This window comes from Oncorhynchus nerka, linkage group LG15 (genome assembly GCF_034236695.1).
Source record: "Oncorhynchus nerka isolate Pitt River linkage group LG15, Oner_Uvic_2.0, whole genome shotgun sequence".
Lineage (NCBI taxonomy): Eukaryota > Metazoa > Chordata > Actinopteri > Salmoniformes > Salmonidae > Oncorhynchus > Oncorhynchus nerka.
The window spans coordinates 78591995-78608041 of NC_088410.1; the positions used below are offsets into that span (position 1 = coordinate 78591995).

The 16047-nt window shown below is 42.7% G+C and overlaps 2 protein-coding genes across 2 annotated transcripts in view; both read right to left on the reverse strand.

Moving 5' to 3' along the window:
• Nucleotides 1-1864, reverse strand: part of LOC115143340 (MAP kinase-activated protein kinase 3-like) — a 36667-nt gene extending 34803 nt beyond the window's left edge. The window contains exon 1 of the mRNA XM_029683654.2: nt 1046-1864. Within this exon, the coding sequence (XP_029539514.1) occupies nt 1046-1342 (297 nt within the window). The 5' untranslated portion in view covers nt 1343-1864. The remainder of the gene's footprint in view (nt 1-1045) is intronic.
• Nucleotides 1865-2376: 512 nt separating this feature from the next.
• dnah1 (dynein, axonemal, heavy chain 1) overlaps nt 2377-16047 on the reverse strand; it is a 66140-nt gene continuing 52469 nt past the window's right edge. Inside the window, exons 55-75 of the mRNA XM_065000728.1 lie at nt 15792-15923; nt 15500-15625; nt 15250-15369; nt 14799-14948; nt 14544-14704; nt 14232-14457; nt 13839-14034; nt 13454-13605; nt 13164-13360; nt 12413-12557; nt 11939-12097; nt 11427-11558; nt 11135-11305; nt 10840-11019; nt 10148-10324; nt 9877-10047; nt 7825-7955; nt 7481-7625; nt 5223-5429; nt 4764-4998; nt 2377-4393 (exon numbers count right to left, since the gene is read on the reverse strand). Of these exons, the coding sequence (XP_064856800.1) occupies nt 4272-4393; nt 4764-4998; nt 5223-5429; nt 7481-7625; nt 7825-7955; nt 9877-10047; nt 10148-10324; nt 10840-11019; nt 11135-11305; nt 11427-11558; nt 11939-12097; nt 12413-12557; nt 13164-13360; nt 13454-13605; nt 13839-14034; nt 14232-14457; nt 14544-14704; nt 14799-14948; nt 15250-15369; nt 15500-15625; nt 15792-15923 (3435 nt within the window). The 3' untranslated portion in view covers nt 2377-4271. The remainder of the gene's footprint in view (nt 4394-4763; nt 4999-5222; nt 5430-7480; nt 7626-7824; nt 7956-9876; nt 10048-10147; nt 10325-10839; nt 11020-11134; nt 11306-11426; nt 11559-11938; nt 12098-12412; nt 12558-13163; nt 13361-13453; nt 13606-13838; nt 14035-14231; nt 14458-14543; nt 14705-14798; nt 14949-15249; nt 15370-15499; nt 15626-15791; nt 15924-16047) is intronic.

Consider the following 16047-nt stretch of genomic DNA (forward strand, 5'->3'; position numbering starts at 1 on the left):
AAAGCATGTGTTTAGTGAGTCTGCCAGATCAGAGGCAGTAGGGAGGACCAGGGATGTTCCTGTCCTTCTAAGCATTCAAAATGGAACAAGTACTTTTGCGTGTCAGAAAAAGTATATTATTTTCTTTAGGAAAGTAGTAAAGTATAAAGATGTAAAAAATATTGTACGTTCAAGTATTGTTACTTAAGTACTTTACATCACTGTATAGATTGCATTTGAATTACTGCTACAGTGCTACTTGGCTTGTTAATTGAATTAGTTGAATATGTTTTTAGTTTTTCCTTCTTTTTTATATTATTTGTGTACTTTACTGCATTGTTAGGAGCTAGTAACATAAGCTTTCCATTGCACCCGCTATAACATCTGCTAAACTGTGTACATGACCAATAAACTTTGATTTGAGGCATGAGATAAGAAAACTTTAATTCCACCAGCTCTGGGGCAAAACCTAGGCGTTTAGCTCAGCAGGATAACAGTATCTTGCATCATGCCAATGATGTTGGTTCTATTTGGTCAGATCACACGTTTGTTGCCTCTCAACCAGAATAGTGTATGTAACATGCAAAGCACACATGTGCAAATCAAAACCAGAGTACCACATTTGTTCTGAGCCTCAGCACATTGCATTTTCCCCCATGCCCATCTTCCAGGTGCATAGTCAGCACCGGAACGGATACCCTACGCAAGGGTCATATGCCACTGCCAGCACACGCACACCGTAAAAAAAACATAGATATGTAGAAGATGCATTACACACACATATGGATACTGGTACACCACACTCAAACACACGTTAATTGCTGTGCTATTACACCATCATGGCCTTTCCTTGCTTTTCCTCAATAGAAGATGTATGTAATGTCCATTAGTTTGAAGAGGCAGAGAGAAATCTGATAAAAAATACACTCAAAAGGTCAAAGTTCTTAGTTTTTCTAGATGATTTCATCAAGACTAGGTATATATTATGCAAGATCCCAATATCACCAAATGGCATCAGGACTCAAACTCTGAGCAACAGGCTATTTCCACAGGTAGGTGGTATTACCTTCAGTGCGCACTTCTCCCCAGTCTTCTTATTGGTGCATTCCAGAACCTTCCCATTGATCCCCAACCCAAGGACCTGACTGGAGATCTTATACTCGTCTGTCACCGCGTTACGCTTTATCTCCAATTTTGGGAAAACGGGCATAGGGAATTGGGTGGAATTCGTGTCTTCCTGTGCAGCCGGCGCCGCGTTGTCAGTGGAGTCTGGTTCGGTTTGAGGTTCTGATGTGGTGTCAAGTTTTGGCTCAGCCTTCGGCGATTCAGAAGGTTGCTCCTTACCGTTACCATTTTGTAGCATGGTCACACAGATGTGTCTGTGAGTGGTCACCTAGGATTTTTTAAAACTGACCTCAAAAGGCTAATATGACTTTGAAAGTGAAATGACGCGAATGTCCCGTAATTTACCCTAAGCAGAAATGACTCCTTGACACCGCTAAGGGCGCGCATTCGGTGTTCACTTTCTCTTGGACAGTTCCTGTGTGCCTCGGGATGTTTAAAACATTGAAAAGACAATAGCCTACGAGTTAATAGTCCCACGATTAAAAAGGTTTTGTACTAAAACTTTTCTAAAATAAAATGGAAAATACTTTACGGTATATACACAACAGCAGCCTATTGATCTTCTTCAACCAATCATTAAATTCAAGTTCAATACAATAATCCTGCATTTCCGCAGGGTAAAAAAACAAACAATAAACATGTCCACATTTGAATAGGCTAGAGTAGAAAATGTGTAATTCTTGTCAGATGCCTTCAGTTAAACTGGCCTCGTAACTTTCCAACGTCCTTTTGTCACATGGGCTAATGACTGAGGGGAGTTTGCGTAAGCATTACCCTCTACTCAAGTAATTTCTCAACAGGCTTCCTCTTAAAGGAGCAGTACATTTTGTCGGCAAATAACTAGTAGTCTGTATTAGGACAGCTAGGCCCGACAGGGGCGAATTGAATGGAATTAAATAAATAAAAAGATATACCCTATGGTAATTTGTGTTTTAAAATGTATCTGCTTTTAAACAAACTCTCCTTCAAGCATGCACAAGTGTGTCAACATTTTGAAGGACATCCCAGGTGAGTGACTTGAATACAAAGTGCTTAATATAACCCAGGCTTAAACCCTCCCCAAATGCAACAATTAATGAGTGGCAAGGAAAAAACTGATGATCAAGAGAGATGGAGAGAGAAACAGATATATAGAGAGAAGGGTGGGGGTAAAGAAAGAGGGATGGTCATCCTTGAAAACTGAAGCAGGCCACATCACCTGCTTAGCTAAACTGTCATTCTGGCAGTCATTTTAAACACATAATCCCAACATAAATAGTATGACGGCATAGCTTAATCTGACATCTTGAGAGTATATAATTTATTGCAGAGACTAAATATAGACTGAACTAAACTTTGCATACAGTCTTAAAGTGCATTGAATAAACGGTGTGCCTTACTGGTTCATCAGTTTAAATATTATCGGATTATAGTGGAGGAAACTGCTTTATTGCTCTCCTCTTCCAAAATAGCACAACTAAAATAAACTTCAGAAAGTATTCACACCTGCTGACTTTTTCCACATTTGTGTTACAGGCTGAATTTAAAATTAATTCAATGTAGATTTTTTTGTGTCGTTGGCTTACAAACAATACCCCATAATGTCATAGTGTAATCATGTTTTTTGACATATTTACTCATTAATTTAAAATGAAAAGCTTAAATGTCTTGAGTCAATAAATATTCAACCACTTTGTTATGGTAAGCCTAAATAAATTCAGGAATAAAAAGGTGCTTAAAAAGTCACATAATAAGTTGCATGGACTCACTCTGTGTGCAATAATAGTGTTTAAAATGATTTATGAATGACTACCTAATCTCTGTACCCCACACATACAATTATCTGTAAGGTCCTTAAAAGTCGAGCAGTGAATTTAAAACACAGATTCAACCACAAAGACCAGGGAGGTTTTCCAATGCCTCGCGAAGAAGGGCACCTATTGATAGATGGGTAAAAAAAATGCAGGCATTGAATATCCCTTGAGCCTAGTAAAGTTATGAATTACACTTTGGAAGGAGTATCAATACACCCAGTCACTACAAAGATACAGGCTTCCTTCCTAACTCAGTTGCCAGAGAGGAAGGAAACCGCTCAGGGATTTCACCATGAGGCCAATGGTGCCTTTAAAACAGTTACAGAGTTTAATGGCTGTGAAAGGAGAAAACTGAGGATGGATCAACAACATTGTAGGTCCTCCACAGTACTAACCTAATTGAAAGAGTGCAAAGAAGGAAGCCTGTACAGAATAAAAATATTCCAAAACATGCATCCGGTTTGCAACAAGGCATTAATAATGCAAAAAATGTGTCAAAGCAATTAACTTTGGGGCAAATCCAATACAACACATTATTGAGTAACACTCTATATTTTCAAGCATAATGGTAGCTGCATCATGTTAAGGGTATGCTTGTAATCATTAAGGACTGGGGAGTTTTACAGGATAAAAAATAAATGGAATGGCTAAGCACAGGCAAAATCCTAGAGGAAAACCAGCCTCAGTCTGCTTTCCACCAGACAATGGGAGATGAATTCACCATTCAGCAGATCAATAACCTAAATCACAAGGACAAATCTACACTGGAGTTGCTCACTCAGAAGACAGTGAATGTTCCTGAGTGGCTGACTTACAGTTTTGATTTAAATCTACTTCAAAATCTATGAAAAGACCTGAAAATGGTTGTTTTAGCAATGATCAACAACAATTTGACAGTGTTTGAAGAACGTTGAAAAAAATAATGGGCAAATGTTGCACTATCCCAGTGTGAAAGGCTCTTAAGAGACTTACCCAGAAAGACTCATAGCTGTAATCGCTGCCAGAAATGCTTCTACAAAGTATTGACTCAGGGGTGTGAATACTTGTGTAACTGAGATATCTGTATTTAATTTTCAATACATTTTCAAAAATGTCTAAAAACATGTTTTCCCTTTGTCGTTATGGGGTATTGTGTGTAGATGGGTGAGACAAAATGTCAATTTAATAAATTTTGAATTCAGGCAGTAACACAACAAAATGTGGAATAAGTCAAGGGGTATGAATACTTTCTGAAGGCACTGTAGAAACATACAAACATTCCCCCTCAGTAAAAATGTGCATCCTGCCAGGAAAGTGCAGTTTGTTTGATTTTGATGTTTCTGTTGTGTTTGTAGTAAGCGAAAGGGAAACTGTGTGTGTGTGTGTTGATTGTGTTTAGTAGTCCAGTGCACAGATGAGGGCCACTCCCTGTTTGATCCAGTATCTCTGGGTGGTGTGTGTGGGCAGCTCCACAGCGATCACGTAGTTAGTAGAGTGACCTGTCGTAGACAGAGTTCCTATAGAGAAAACACGGAGCTGCAGTCAGGACCAGACTCAAACTACTGTACTCCCTTTTATGCTGATTAAGGTAAATCATGGTGATCTCATCTGTCAACAAACTGTAATAGTCCCTGGAAGCTGACGATGGAAAATACATAGCTACAGTATGAAGCATTTCGTTATTAGACACCGGGTCTATTTTGGGCATGTAATAAACCACCTAAAAGAAGCACACGGGCTAATACACTATTACACAGACAGACACACTAATATAAGGATATGCAATCAAACACCAGCACACACACAAACACTGTTGGAGCCAGATCCTTGTACAGCAGTGTATATAGTAGGTGCAGTATTGGCCTGTTGTATTGCTCAGGCACTGACCGGCACGTGTGAGGGTCTTGTAGATGGGGCAGATGTAAACTCCTGAAGTGGGTGGTTTGCGGTTGGGCTCAGGAACCATCCAGATGACAGCCATCTCAGTGTAGAGCTCTTTGGGCCGGGACTCAGTGAGCAGGCCTACCTTGGCGTCCCAGCGCGCCCCCTCCAGGAACAAGCCGTGGATGTAGCAACCCATCTCAGGCCTCTCCTTCAGCGCAGAGGCAGACTCCCTCATCACCTGGGATGGGACATAAAGGAGAAGGCACAGATGTCATTAAGTTCAAGGATGTCATCAAAAACTTCCAACGTAGAAATCGGCCAAGTAATACCCAATCAAAAACAAGTAATCCATTTTCCAACAGGGTTAATTGCTCACTATAAATGTAACCTCCAATATGAAATACATTCACATTTGGGGAGGAGGGAAGAGAGGAAGGGAATGAGAGTGTGCTGCTATCTCACCCTGAAGTCAAAGCCAATGGTATCTATGGAGACCACAGAGCGGCGGGCAAAGTTCTGCAGTGTTCCTGTGAGGAAAGCCTGGGGGAAGAAGAAGCCACTGATCCAGAAAACAGGTGGGACACCGTCAGAGATCCAGCCATGTAAGAACTTGATCCTCTGGAGCAGGTCAGACACCCAGGAGGCCAGGGGTTTCAAAGAGGGGTAGGCCTGGTGGAAGACAGGGAGAGACAGAGGGAATACTTAATGAGTGGTCCCGTGGGGGTTTTCACAAAAGGAAAAGTGTAGAGTGATTTCAGTGTGTTTCATAGATGCGGTAAAGAGGTCAATCGAACTTGACCAAAACAATGGAATTACCATGGAAAGGGCTGGGGGAAACAGCCATGGGGGAAAGATTCTGAATCTCCTCATATAGTACCACAGTAGGAGTCATAATACCCATTACATCTAGAGGTAAAACAAGGAAATGGTTCCAATAATTTTTCCACCATAAGTTTTTCCCATAGGGGTTTTTAATAACACTTAAAATAAGGGCTGTGTTTCGTGTAGGCTTACCCTGGCATGACATTTTGATAACCGTATAAGTCTTTCTAGGACAAGGTGACTTTTATCAATATATTCGCTTGTATTTACCCCTTAAAAATGAAATGCTAATTAGCTACTAATGTGGCTATCAAAGAACTACAAATGTCACGATGATCTGGACAAGACCGCCAAATCGAGGCAAAGGTAAGAATCTCTGGATGAACTACCTAATGTTAGCTACATTTAGGAATGAATAAATTGCCTACATTTCTTTAAATGGATAATTCTGTGAACTGTCTTGTGCAAGTTTTAAATTGACACAATAACTGTTAGCAAAGGTGTCTGCTAGATATGATGTGCAGGAGCTTGCAGGGATTTGTAGTCTTGCATGATGTCTACTTTGATGCTAATTAGCATTTTTGAATCTGAGAGTTAATAGAGCCGAATATATTTATAAAAGTCACGTTGTCCGAGAGATTTACATGGTTATTAAAAAACGTCACGCCAGGATAAGTGTACACGAAACACAGCCCTTATTTTAAGTGTTTATAAAATTCCCTATGGGAAAACTGAATGGTGGAAAAAGGATTGTAACCATTTCCTTATTTGACTGCTAGGTTTTATGGGTATTATGACACCTGCACTGTGGGGCTCTTATTGCCCCCCAGCAAAGTTTGTCTATATTTAGGCTATTGTTTATATGTGTATTTCACAATATGTTGAGGTAAAAATCTGAGTATAATGCTTGTATAGATGTCATCCCTAACACATGTTCATGTCATGGTTACCAATCAACTGCATTACAGTTAAACACGACTTTGACTACCATCAACGATTTCTGTAAGCTAGATATGCTAACCAGCTTATACAAACGGGAGTTAGCATTTACCAGTCACTATTTTTAAATCTGAAAAGGGACAACTTCTACATGTCATACAGTGAAAACAGCCAAATCGGACTTAAGTAAGCACATTGTAGGCCTGTTACAATACATAAATCATGACGGATTTGACGATTATTCACTTTTTTAGATCAGATTTGTGGAATGTGCGCCAATCTTCCATTGACTCCTTGATCGCATCTATTTGGGATAGCCACAGGTTCGTTGACTAGTGGTTTCCATTTGCGCGCTGTGCCTCGGTCACGCGCCAGTAAAGACTAGAACGATTTGTGAGTCTATTTGTGACTTCTTTGTTTCTTTTATTGTGTTGAAGGGGATCCCCATATAAAGTATCTATGAGCGCTCTGAGGTGTTAAACTAAACCCTGGTACCAGGTCTGTGCTAATTAGATGAGTGTGTATATACAGTAGCTGTGATTGATTTAGTGATTCAAAAGGGGTTGATAACTGTTGGTGTATACCATGTTTTCAACTTGCGTTGTTTATTGAAACTGAATTGACATGTTTTCCTTTTAATAATAATTCATAACCATCGGTTGTTTGTGATTATTATTTTGCATAGTTCAAGGGATATCTAATTGTTGTGTATTTCAATACTGTGTGTGCATATTATATTTCCTAGTGGGTAAACTATATATTCTTTAGGGATATATTACCTACTAGTTTAGGCCCAATCCAGTCCACACACTAATTTTCACATGCTGCCTGCTTACATAGTTTATTATTGCCACACACCTAGATACTAGGTTCAAACTTAAATTAACTCAGGTCCCTCAGCATAGAGGACTACAATAATGTAACTCTAAATATGTTCATGTATATGTTCCTGTAAATACCTTGGCCTGCCACATGTCAGGGACTTTGTTGATGAATAGGCTGTTGGCCATAAGCTCCAGTTCTGATGACATCACCACTAAGCCCTTCAGAGCCTTCACAATATCACTGAGGCTCTGGGATATGACCACTAACAACCGGTTATACCTGAGAGAGAAGGGTGGGTGGAGAGGGATAGGAGAAAGAAAGAGATACTCAGGAGAATGTTGACTATAGAAGAGCTCTCTGAAATGGAATATTGTGATGGTAACTGGAACTGTCTTGAAGTTAATGGTGGGAGAAACAGATATGGCACTAGACAGAATGTTAGGGACTTCAGCAGTGGTTTTTGACAGGACTAGGTTACCTGATGACCTCCTGGATCAGGACTGTGTTCATGGACTCCTCATACTGGACTGGGTACTTAGTCATCACCTCCTGAACACTGATAGGCTGGGGGACCTTCTCAACAATGCCTGCCACTATCTCCTCTACAATCTACAGGGAAAAAAACAAGATCCATTACCAGCCCAGCCTGAATTCCTTCAAACATACAACACACAATCACTCAACACAACCCCACCACACTTTCTGAAGGTACAGGTTCATACCCCTTGACTTATTCCACATTTTGTTACGTTAAAGCCTGAATTCAAAATGAATGAAATGTATTGTTTTTCCTCACCCATCTACACACAATACCCCATAATGACAAAGTGAAAACAAGTTTTTATACATTTTTGCAAATGTATCGAAAATAAAATACAGAAAAATTGCATTTACATACAGAATTCACACCCTGTGTCAATACATTTTAGAATCACCTTTGGCAGCAATCTCTGGGTAAGTCTTTCTGGGTAAGTCTCTATGGGCTTTGCACACCTGGATTGTACAATATTTGTATATTATTATTATTATTGAAAAAAGTATTCAAGCTCTCTCAAGTTGGTTGTTGATCATTGCTAGACAGCCATTTTCAAGTCTTGCCATAGATTTTCAAGCCGATTTAAGTCAAAACTGTAACTAGGACACTCAGGAACATTCAATGTCATCTTGGTAAGCAACTTCAGTGTATAGTGGGGTTTTAGATTATTGTCCTGCTGAAAGGTGAATTTGTCTCCCTGTGTCCGTTGGAAAGCAGACTGGACCAGGTTTCCCTCTAGGATTTTGCCGGTGCTTAGCTCTATTCAGTTTCTTTTTATTAATTTTTTTTTTCCCTAGTCCTTGCCGATGGGACAAGCATACCCGTAACATGATGCAGCCACCACCATGCTTGAAAATATGAAAACTGTTATTGTGATGTGTTGTGTTGGATTTGCCCCATACAAAACGCTTTGTATTCAGGGCATAAAGTTCATTTCTTTGCCATTTGTTTTGCAGTTTTAATTTACTGCCTTATTGCAAACAGAATGATGTTTTGGAATATTTGTATTATGTACAGGCTTACTTCTTTTCACTCTGTCATTTGGGTTAGTATTGTGGAATAACTCAAATGTTGTTGATCCATCCTCAGTTTTCTCCTATCACAACCATTAAACTCTGTAACTGCTTTAACGTCATCATTGGCCTTATGGTGAAATCCCTGAGCGGTTTCCTTCCTCTCCGACAACTGAGTTAGGAAGGAAGCCTGCATCTTTGTAGTGACTGGGTGTATTGATACCCCATCCAAAGTATAATTAATAACTTCACCATGCTCAAAGGGATATTTAATGTCTGTTGTTTTTTTAACCAATCTACCAATAGGTGCCCTTCTTTGCGAGGCATTGGAAAACCTACCTGGTCATTGTGGTTGAATCTGTGTTTTAAATTCACTGCTCGACTAAGGGACCTTACAGATAAATTGTATGTGTGGGTAACAGAGATCAGGGAATCATTCAGACATCATGCTAAACACTAATATTGCACACAGAGTGAGTTCATGTAACTTATTATGTGACTTGTTAAGCACATTTTTACTCCTGAAGTTATTTAGGCTTGCCATAAAAAGGGGGTTGAATACTTATTGACTCAAGAACATTTCAGATGTAATTTTCTTTTATACATGTCTAAAAACATAATTCCAGCTTGACATTATGGGTGTGTAGAACAGTGACACAACATCTCAATGTAATCTATTTTAAGCTCAGGCTGTAACACAACAACATTTGGGAAAAGTCAAGGGGTGTGAATACTTTCTGAAGGCATTGTATGTTAGCATGTCAACAGAATGGTACCCTGAGTATTATCTATGAGCTTTCGTTAACAAGTCTAACAGCTAAGGAGGCTAGAGTAAGAGTTGTATAAGCAACAAATATAAGTAAGACAAGCTGCTGACATGACCCCAGATAGGACAAAACAAAAGTTCAAAACCTGTTTCTTGCTGGGGTAGAGTTTCAGCGAGAGTAGACACAGGAGAGGACACACACAGTACACACAGTACCTCTTCTCTGGCCTTGCCCCCGCTGGCTGCTGCTTTAGGCTGGAGCTGCACCACGGCTCCCAGCAGGGCAAACGCCTCGTTCTGAGCAAAGCTGATGTTAGCATTGTCATGGAGACCAAAGATCTCAGGTGTGTCATTGATGGGCAGGCCACGGATGTATGCCAGGTAGCCCTGAGAGACAAGCAAAACGGATATTAGTGGTTGATGGTTGGGAATTAACCAGTGTTTATTAATGCTTAATCAGACCAAACTAACCGTCTCCTTCTCTGACCTTGATGTCGAGCTCAGTGTCGATCTGCCTGTAGACTCCGGAGGCGGAGTAGGCGTAGTCGGCACCGAGCACAGCAGGACAGTAGAAGTCCTCCAACACGTTGAGGATGCAGCGGCGGTCCCAGTCATCGGTCACACGACCACCATAGTTGATCTCCCCCGCAGTGTACTTCAGAACCTGGACAGATAGAGTAGAGAACAACGGCATAATCAATCACTTACAGAACACAGGCACATACACGCACCAGAAAAAAAGGACACACTGAAACATAAAAAATGCATAATCTTGCTAGAAGTATTTGTTTCAGCTGATAGTTAAAATATCTGTAACAAGAATTACATTTCAATGACAATAGAAATCAATTTGGAATATTTGCAGTGCATCAGACAGTGGACAAGGACGTGTGAAGCTTTACAGGGAGAGAAGAGAGATACGTTTTAGGACTGTAGACAGGAATAGTGGACAGTGGAGAATAGCTAAAAGAATGGAACCAGAGATAAAAGGGTAGGAGATGAGAGGAGATAAAAGGGTAGGAAATTAGAGGAGATAAAAGGGTAAGAAATGAGAGGAGATAAAAGATAAAGGAGAGGGGAGATGAAAAGAGAAATACTAAAGGAAAAGCTAGAAGAAAAGGAGGCTAGGAGAGAGAGAAAGAGAGAGAGAGAGAGAGAGAGAGAGAGAGTCTTCCCCACCTTGTAGGGGATGTCCTGGTACTCATCCAGGAACATCTTGAGCTGGCTGATACAGATGCGGAGGTCACCGTCAGTGAACTCATATGGGATGTTGAACCCCAGTGGGCCGAACTTTCTGCGCTCAATGGCATTACCGTGGAACAGACACAGAGACAGGAGCAGGGACTTAAGCTCTGCAGCCTGGAGGAGAGGAGGAACAGGGGACAACGTTAGACGAGGGGTCTGGGTATGTAGTTTTCCACTTGAATTACACAATACAGTACACAGTATAGTATGGGAGTGAGAGAAGCCAGACCCTGGTGCAGGTAGTGATGAAGTCATCATTCAGGCTTAGGTAGGTCTTCAACAGGTTGGCCTTGATGCCTCTGGGAGGCTCGATGGTCATCTTAGAGCCATTCTGCAGAATAGACACGGGGAACTTGTTGCTGGGCAGGCTGGTGAGCCACAGACGGAAATCCCGGTGTACCTAAAGAGGAGTGAATAGGGTGTTGGCAGTTTTAAGAGTGACAAAGGTTTCTACATCTCGCTTTACTGTATAGCTTAAGTTGTGTGTTTGTGTGGATATGTATTCTTCTAGGTGAGCCCACCTTATCTGGGTCAATGTTCTCAATGAGTCTCTCCATGGAGGGCATCCAGCTGGGTGCCAGGTGACAATTCTGGAAGAAGACCCACTTGCCCCTCTCCATGGCACTGTGCATCATTGCCTCAGCCCAGGGACCCTGACACACAACCACAACACACAGGACCAGTTGCACAGAGGTCTCAAGATGATACCAATACTGTAGATATCACAAGGCTTAGGTTCAAACATCATGACTTTGAGCCTGGGCTTAATTCTGTCTGTCTCAGTTATTTCTCAGACTGGCTTGCACTCATGGTGATGGTGAATGTAGCACGTCTTTAGAAGGGGATACATACAGGACACAGAGTCCTAGTCCTCTGGATAGAAATAGACTGGTAATTATCACTGAGGTGGGGAGACTAAGCTTTTCTTAGCATGACAAATGAGAGTGACCTCATTGGGAGGACTAATTTCCAGTGGGATGTCCCGTGGGTGGGAGGAGTGAGTTTTCCCAGGCATTCCCCAGGCCCTACTGACCTGCCCCTGGCCCAGGGAGATGGCACTCATCTTCTTGGAGAACTTCATGACATCAGCAAACTTGTAGAGGTCAGCGGCAGGGTCGGTTCCGGGAGATAGGACGAAGATGAGCGGCGTGGAGGGGGACGACTCCTTAAATACAACAGACAGATCTGATGCCTGAGGGAGAAATGGAAGGAAGGAGGGATGGATGGAAGGAAGGGGGAGGTAGGGAGGAAGGAGAGAGAGATACAGTACAGAACGAGGTATGAGAAACATAAAATAAACAATGAGGTGACCTACATTGGGAAAAACTCTGAGTTTATATTGTAAATATTTAAGCCAAATGGCTTTAGAATAAACCTGGTGGTAAAGAGTTTACACTGAGTTAGATACAAGGCAAAACAACATATACCAAAGATGGCATTGACAGTGGCACTGAGGTAAATGCAACTTAGGATGTCTTCACTACCCAGAAAGGCAAAAGTGCAGCACCTGTGGCTCTATAAAGCGCTGGCCCAGATGAGCAGCAACAAAGTCCTGCAGGCCGTGAGTCATGCGGTCAGCTCTCAGGCAGCGTAATATCAACAGCTTCTGGAAAGAGTCCAGTTGGGTATTCCATTCCCCTGGGACTGGCTCCCTAGACACACACGCACACATCCACAGACACCAGTCAGCAGTCAGAGTAGGCGTAATTTGCAGTATCTATTGACACACTGCAAACTAGCATGTGTTGTGTCTACACTCTTAGAAAAAAGGTGCTACCTAAAAATGTTCTTAAGCTGCCCCCATAGGATGACCATTTGAAGAACCCTTTATGGTTCCAGGTAGAACCCTTTTGGGTTCAATCTAGAACTCCTTTCAAAAGATGGTTCTACATGGAACCAAAAAGGGTTCTCCTATGGGGACAGCCAAACGAAGAACCCTTTTGGAACCCTTTTTCTAAGAGTGAAGAGTTGGCAGGCACAATATCAGTGGCATGATAATTAGAAGTATCATGGCAAGTGAACAAAACATGAAGCGGACTACATTTCTTGGCTATAGTACACAATAGTTTACATAGGACCATAAAGTTCAGTCTGCTTGATGTTTTCTTTTTTGACATGGAAAATTAAGAATTGTGGTATTGCGATACGGGTATCAGGACAACCCTAGCTGTGCTTATGAAAAATGTATCTTCTGTGTTTGTGTGTGTATACAGCACCTCTCTGTGAATCTGGAAGAAAGTATTTGTGTGTGTGAAGACCTGTTTGGCTCGCTGCTGTCAAATATCCTCTTGAAGGCCTTCATGTGTTTGGGGAAGCTGTCTGCCAGGCTGTTGAAGGTGGGCAAAGCGCTGAGGCCCAAGATGTCCTGCCAGGCACGCTCAGACAGCCACCTCACTGCAGGGTTGGACAGCTGCTGCTGGGGCATGCCCCCCGCCAGCAGGTACCGCCACTCAGACTGGCAGGTGGAACACAAACAGAGTATGAGCACAGATACACTTTAAAAAACAACAATACAGACCAAACACTAAACACCACCAGTTCCTCCTACCATATCGATCTTGTTCTCATTCATCATGATGCGAGCGCACAGCAGGAAGGCAAACATGAGCTTGTGCTTCTCAAACAGAGAGCGGCACACATTGCTGTACAGGCTGAAGGTGAAGAACTCATTGATGCTGATGATCCTCTGCTCCACCGTGTCTGGGAGGGACACACAGGGACAACACAATGGGAAAAGAGTTTGTTAAGGGGGTTGGATATATTCATGCTACCTTTGTTGCTTAATGATACATGCTACAGAAAAGTGTTTGGCCACGATTTTTACATTGCTGTGATAGCAGTTAAGCATTCAGTTGTGAAAGGGTTGTCCTAAAATGTGTACAAATACAGTATGTGTGTGTCTACATTTATGTGGGTGTATGAGTTCTCTTTACCTGCCCTCTCGGAGTTGGCAATGCCCGACATGAAGATGCCCAAAAACCACTCCAGGGAGTACTGGTACATGGGGTCCACGTTGGAAAGGTCCGATACGCAGAAGAAGAGGATCTGAGTACGCACAGCCACAGGGACATACTCCAGACGAGTGGCATCAATGTCCCGCTCTGTCTCCTCAGCCACCATCACTTTGGCCTGACAATGACATTAGCCTTTGCATGGTCATAGTGCCACATCAACGACTCAACAGTTGATTGAACAGTAAACAGTATGTTCTTCGCAAAGGGGCAGAGTTAAAAATACACTTGGAAATAACATGTAAAAGCCTTATTTTGGGAAATCCAAAGGGGTCAAGTTGAAGTGTGGTGGTTACACTGCTCCCCATGTCTGACCTGGATCTCTCCGGCCTTGATCTTGGAGGCTCCCAGCACCCGTATGAGTTCCTCATCGTCCACAGGGTTTCCCTCTGAGGAGCTGAGGCGGAAAAGGATCTGGTCTTCTATCTCCTTCAGCTCCTGCTTCATACGAGCGTTACTCACTATCAGCTGGTTCTTAGCCTCCTCCAGGTCAGGCCTCTCCTCAGCCACCACCCGACCCAGCAGCTGGTCCTCCAGACCACTACACACACACACAAGTCAGGGTCAGAGGTCAACCGGCCAGGGAGTAGGGGCCAGTGTCTAAGTGAAGGTGGGTGAGCACAATACCTGGGGGACAGGGTGAAGTTGATGAGGGTAACCTTCGTGGAGATCTCAGGGGAGTAGTGTGGGTTGGGTAGCTTGGTGGTGATGTACATTTTGAAGTCATCGTGGTAGGGAATGACAGCGTCTCCCAGCTTCAGAACTGTGCTGCCCTGCTGCTTGAACGTCTGAGGGCGACAACAAGCAACAACTGCAATGAGTTGACTTTATTGTGTGTTGACTGAGTGTCGTATCGACGTGCTATGTGCCCTAGGTAAGGACCTGTCGCAGTAGGACGGGTTCTAGAGCAGGGTCTAGTTCCTCTCCGATGTTCTCCAGTAAGCAAGGCTTCCCGAAGCGGATGGCATTTTCCAGACTACGCAGGAAGTCCCGGTCACTCAGCTTCATCACGTCCAATCCATTGTCACGCTCCTGAGAGGAAGAAGGAAGTAGGGTTCAACCATCATGTCTAACCAACAACTTCTGCATATACATAGTAAATATGACCATATCCCCTTTTAAATACAGGTGTCTCATTACATACAGATGCTGAAAAAAACACATTTACTTACACAATGTAAAGCAGGACATTTTGGTTCTCTCTATTTTCTAAAGATACTATCTAAAGCTGTGCAGTAATGGTTGTGGATAATGAGAGAATTAGCTCTATGGCTCCCTCTGTGGACTATGTTTGGAATCAGACCAGTACACAGGAATCACTGAACATTCTCACCATGTTTTTGACCCACTTGTTGGCCTGTCCCTGTGGGTCAATGAAAAGAGCCCAGCGTTGAGAGTACTGTGTTATCACACCATTTTCCACCGACAGGGTATCCTTAGGCAGCCCTGTGATCTATACACACACACGCACACAATGGGATATTGGGATTATTTTGCATTGCTATATTATTTGATACCCCAGGTCAGTCTGATATAGGATATTATGTTCTATCTGTGCTAGTAGTGTTGTGAGGGGTTCTGACCTGCCAGGAGCGGATCTTGACCTTGTCCCCTAGAGTGCTGATGAGGTTGGGCTCCTCTGTGTGGGGCACCCTCTGCTCTTTAAATCCACGCAGCCACTCATCTGCCATGGAGGCCCGGTACTCTCCCTGGCAAGGTCATATACAGACAGCACACCAAATCAACACAATGGTCATCCATGGGTCATTCTCTCCACAAAATACCTAAAAGCACTACTTACTGTACAAAACTCTCACTAATACGACAGCATAACACATACATGTAACAGTAGCACAACAACAGAGCAGCACCCACAGTAAAGGGTCCCAGGTAGGCCACATATCCTGCTGCTAGCAGCACGTCTCCTGACACGTTATTAACCATGTACTCCAGGTGCTGCACGGTCTCCCTCCAACGCACCTTCTCATCCGCTAGCCCTCCAATCAGCTGGAGAGACACACACAACACACTCATATCATCAGTACCCACAGACACAGCAGACAACACTGAGTTATGTCTGATGTAAATAAATAGGGCATTGCAGAAATTACATTGGAAGGGGGGGGGGGAA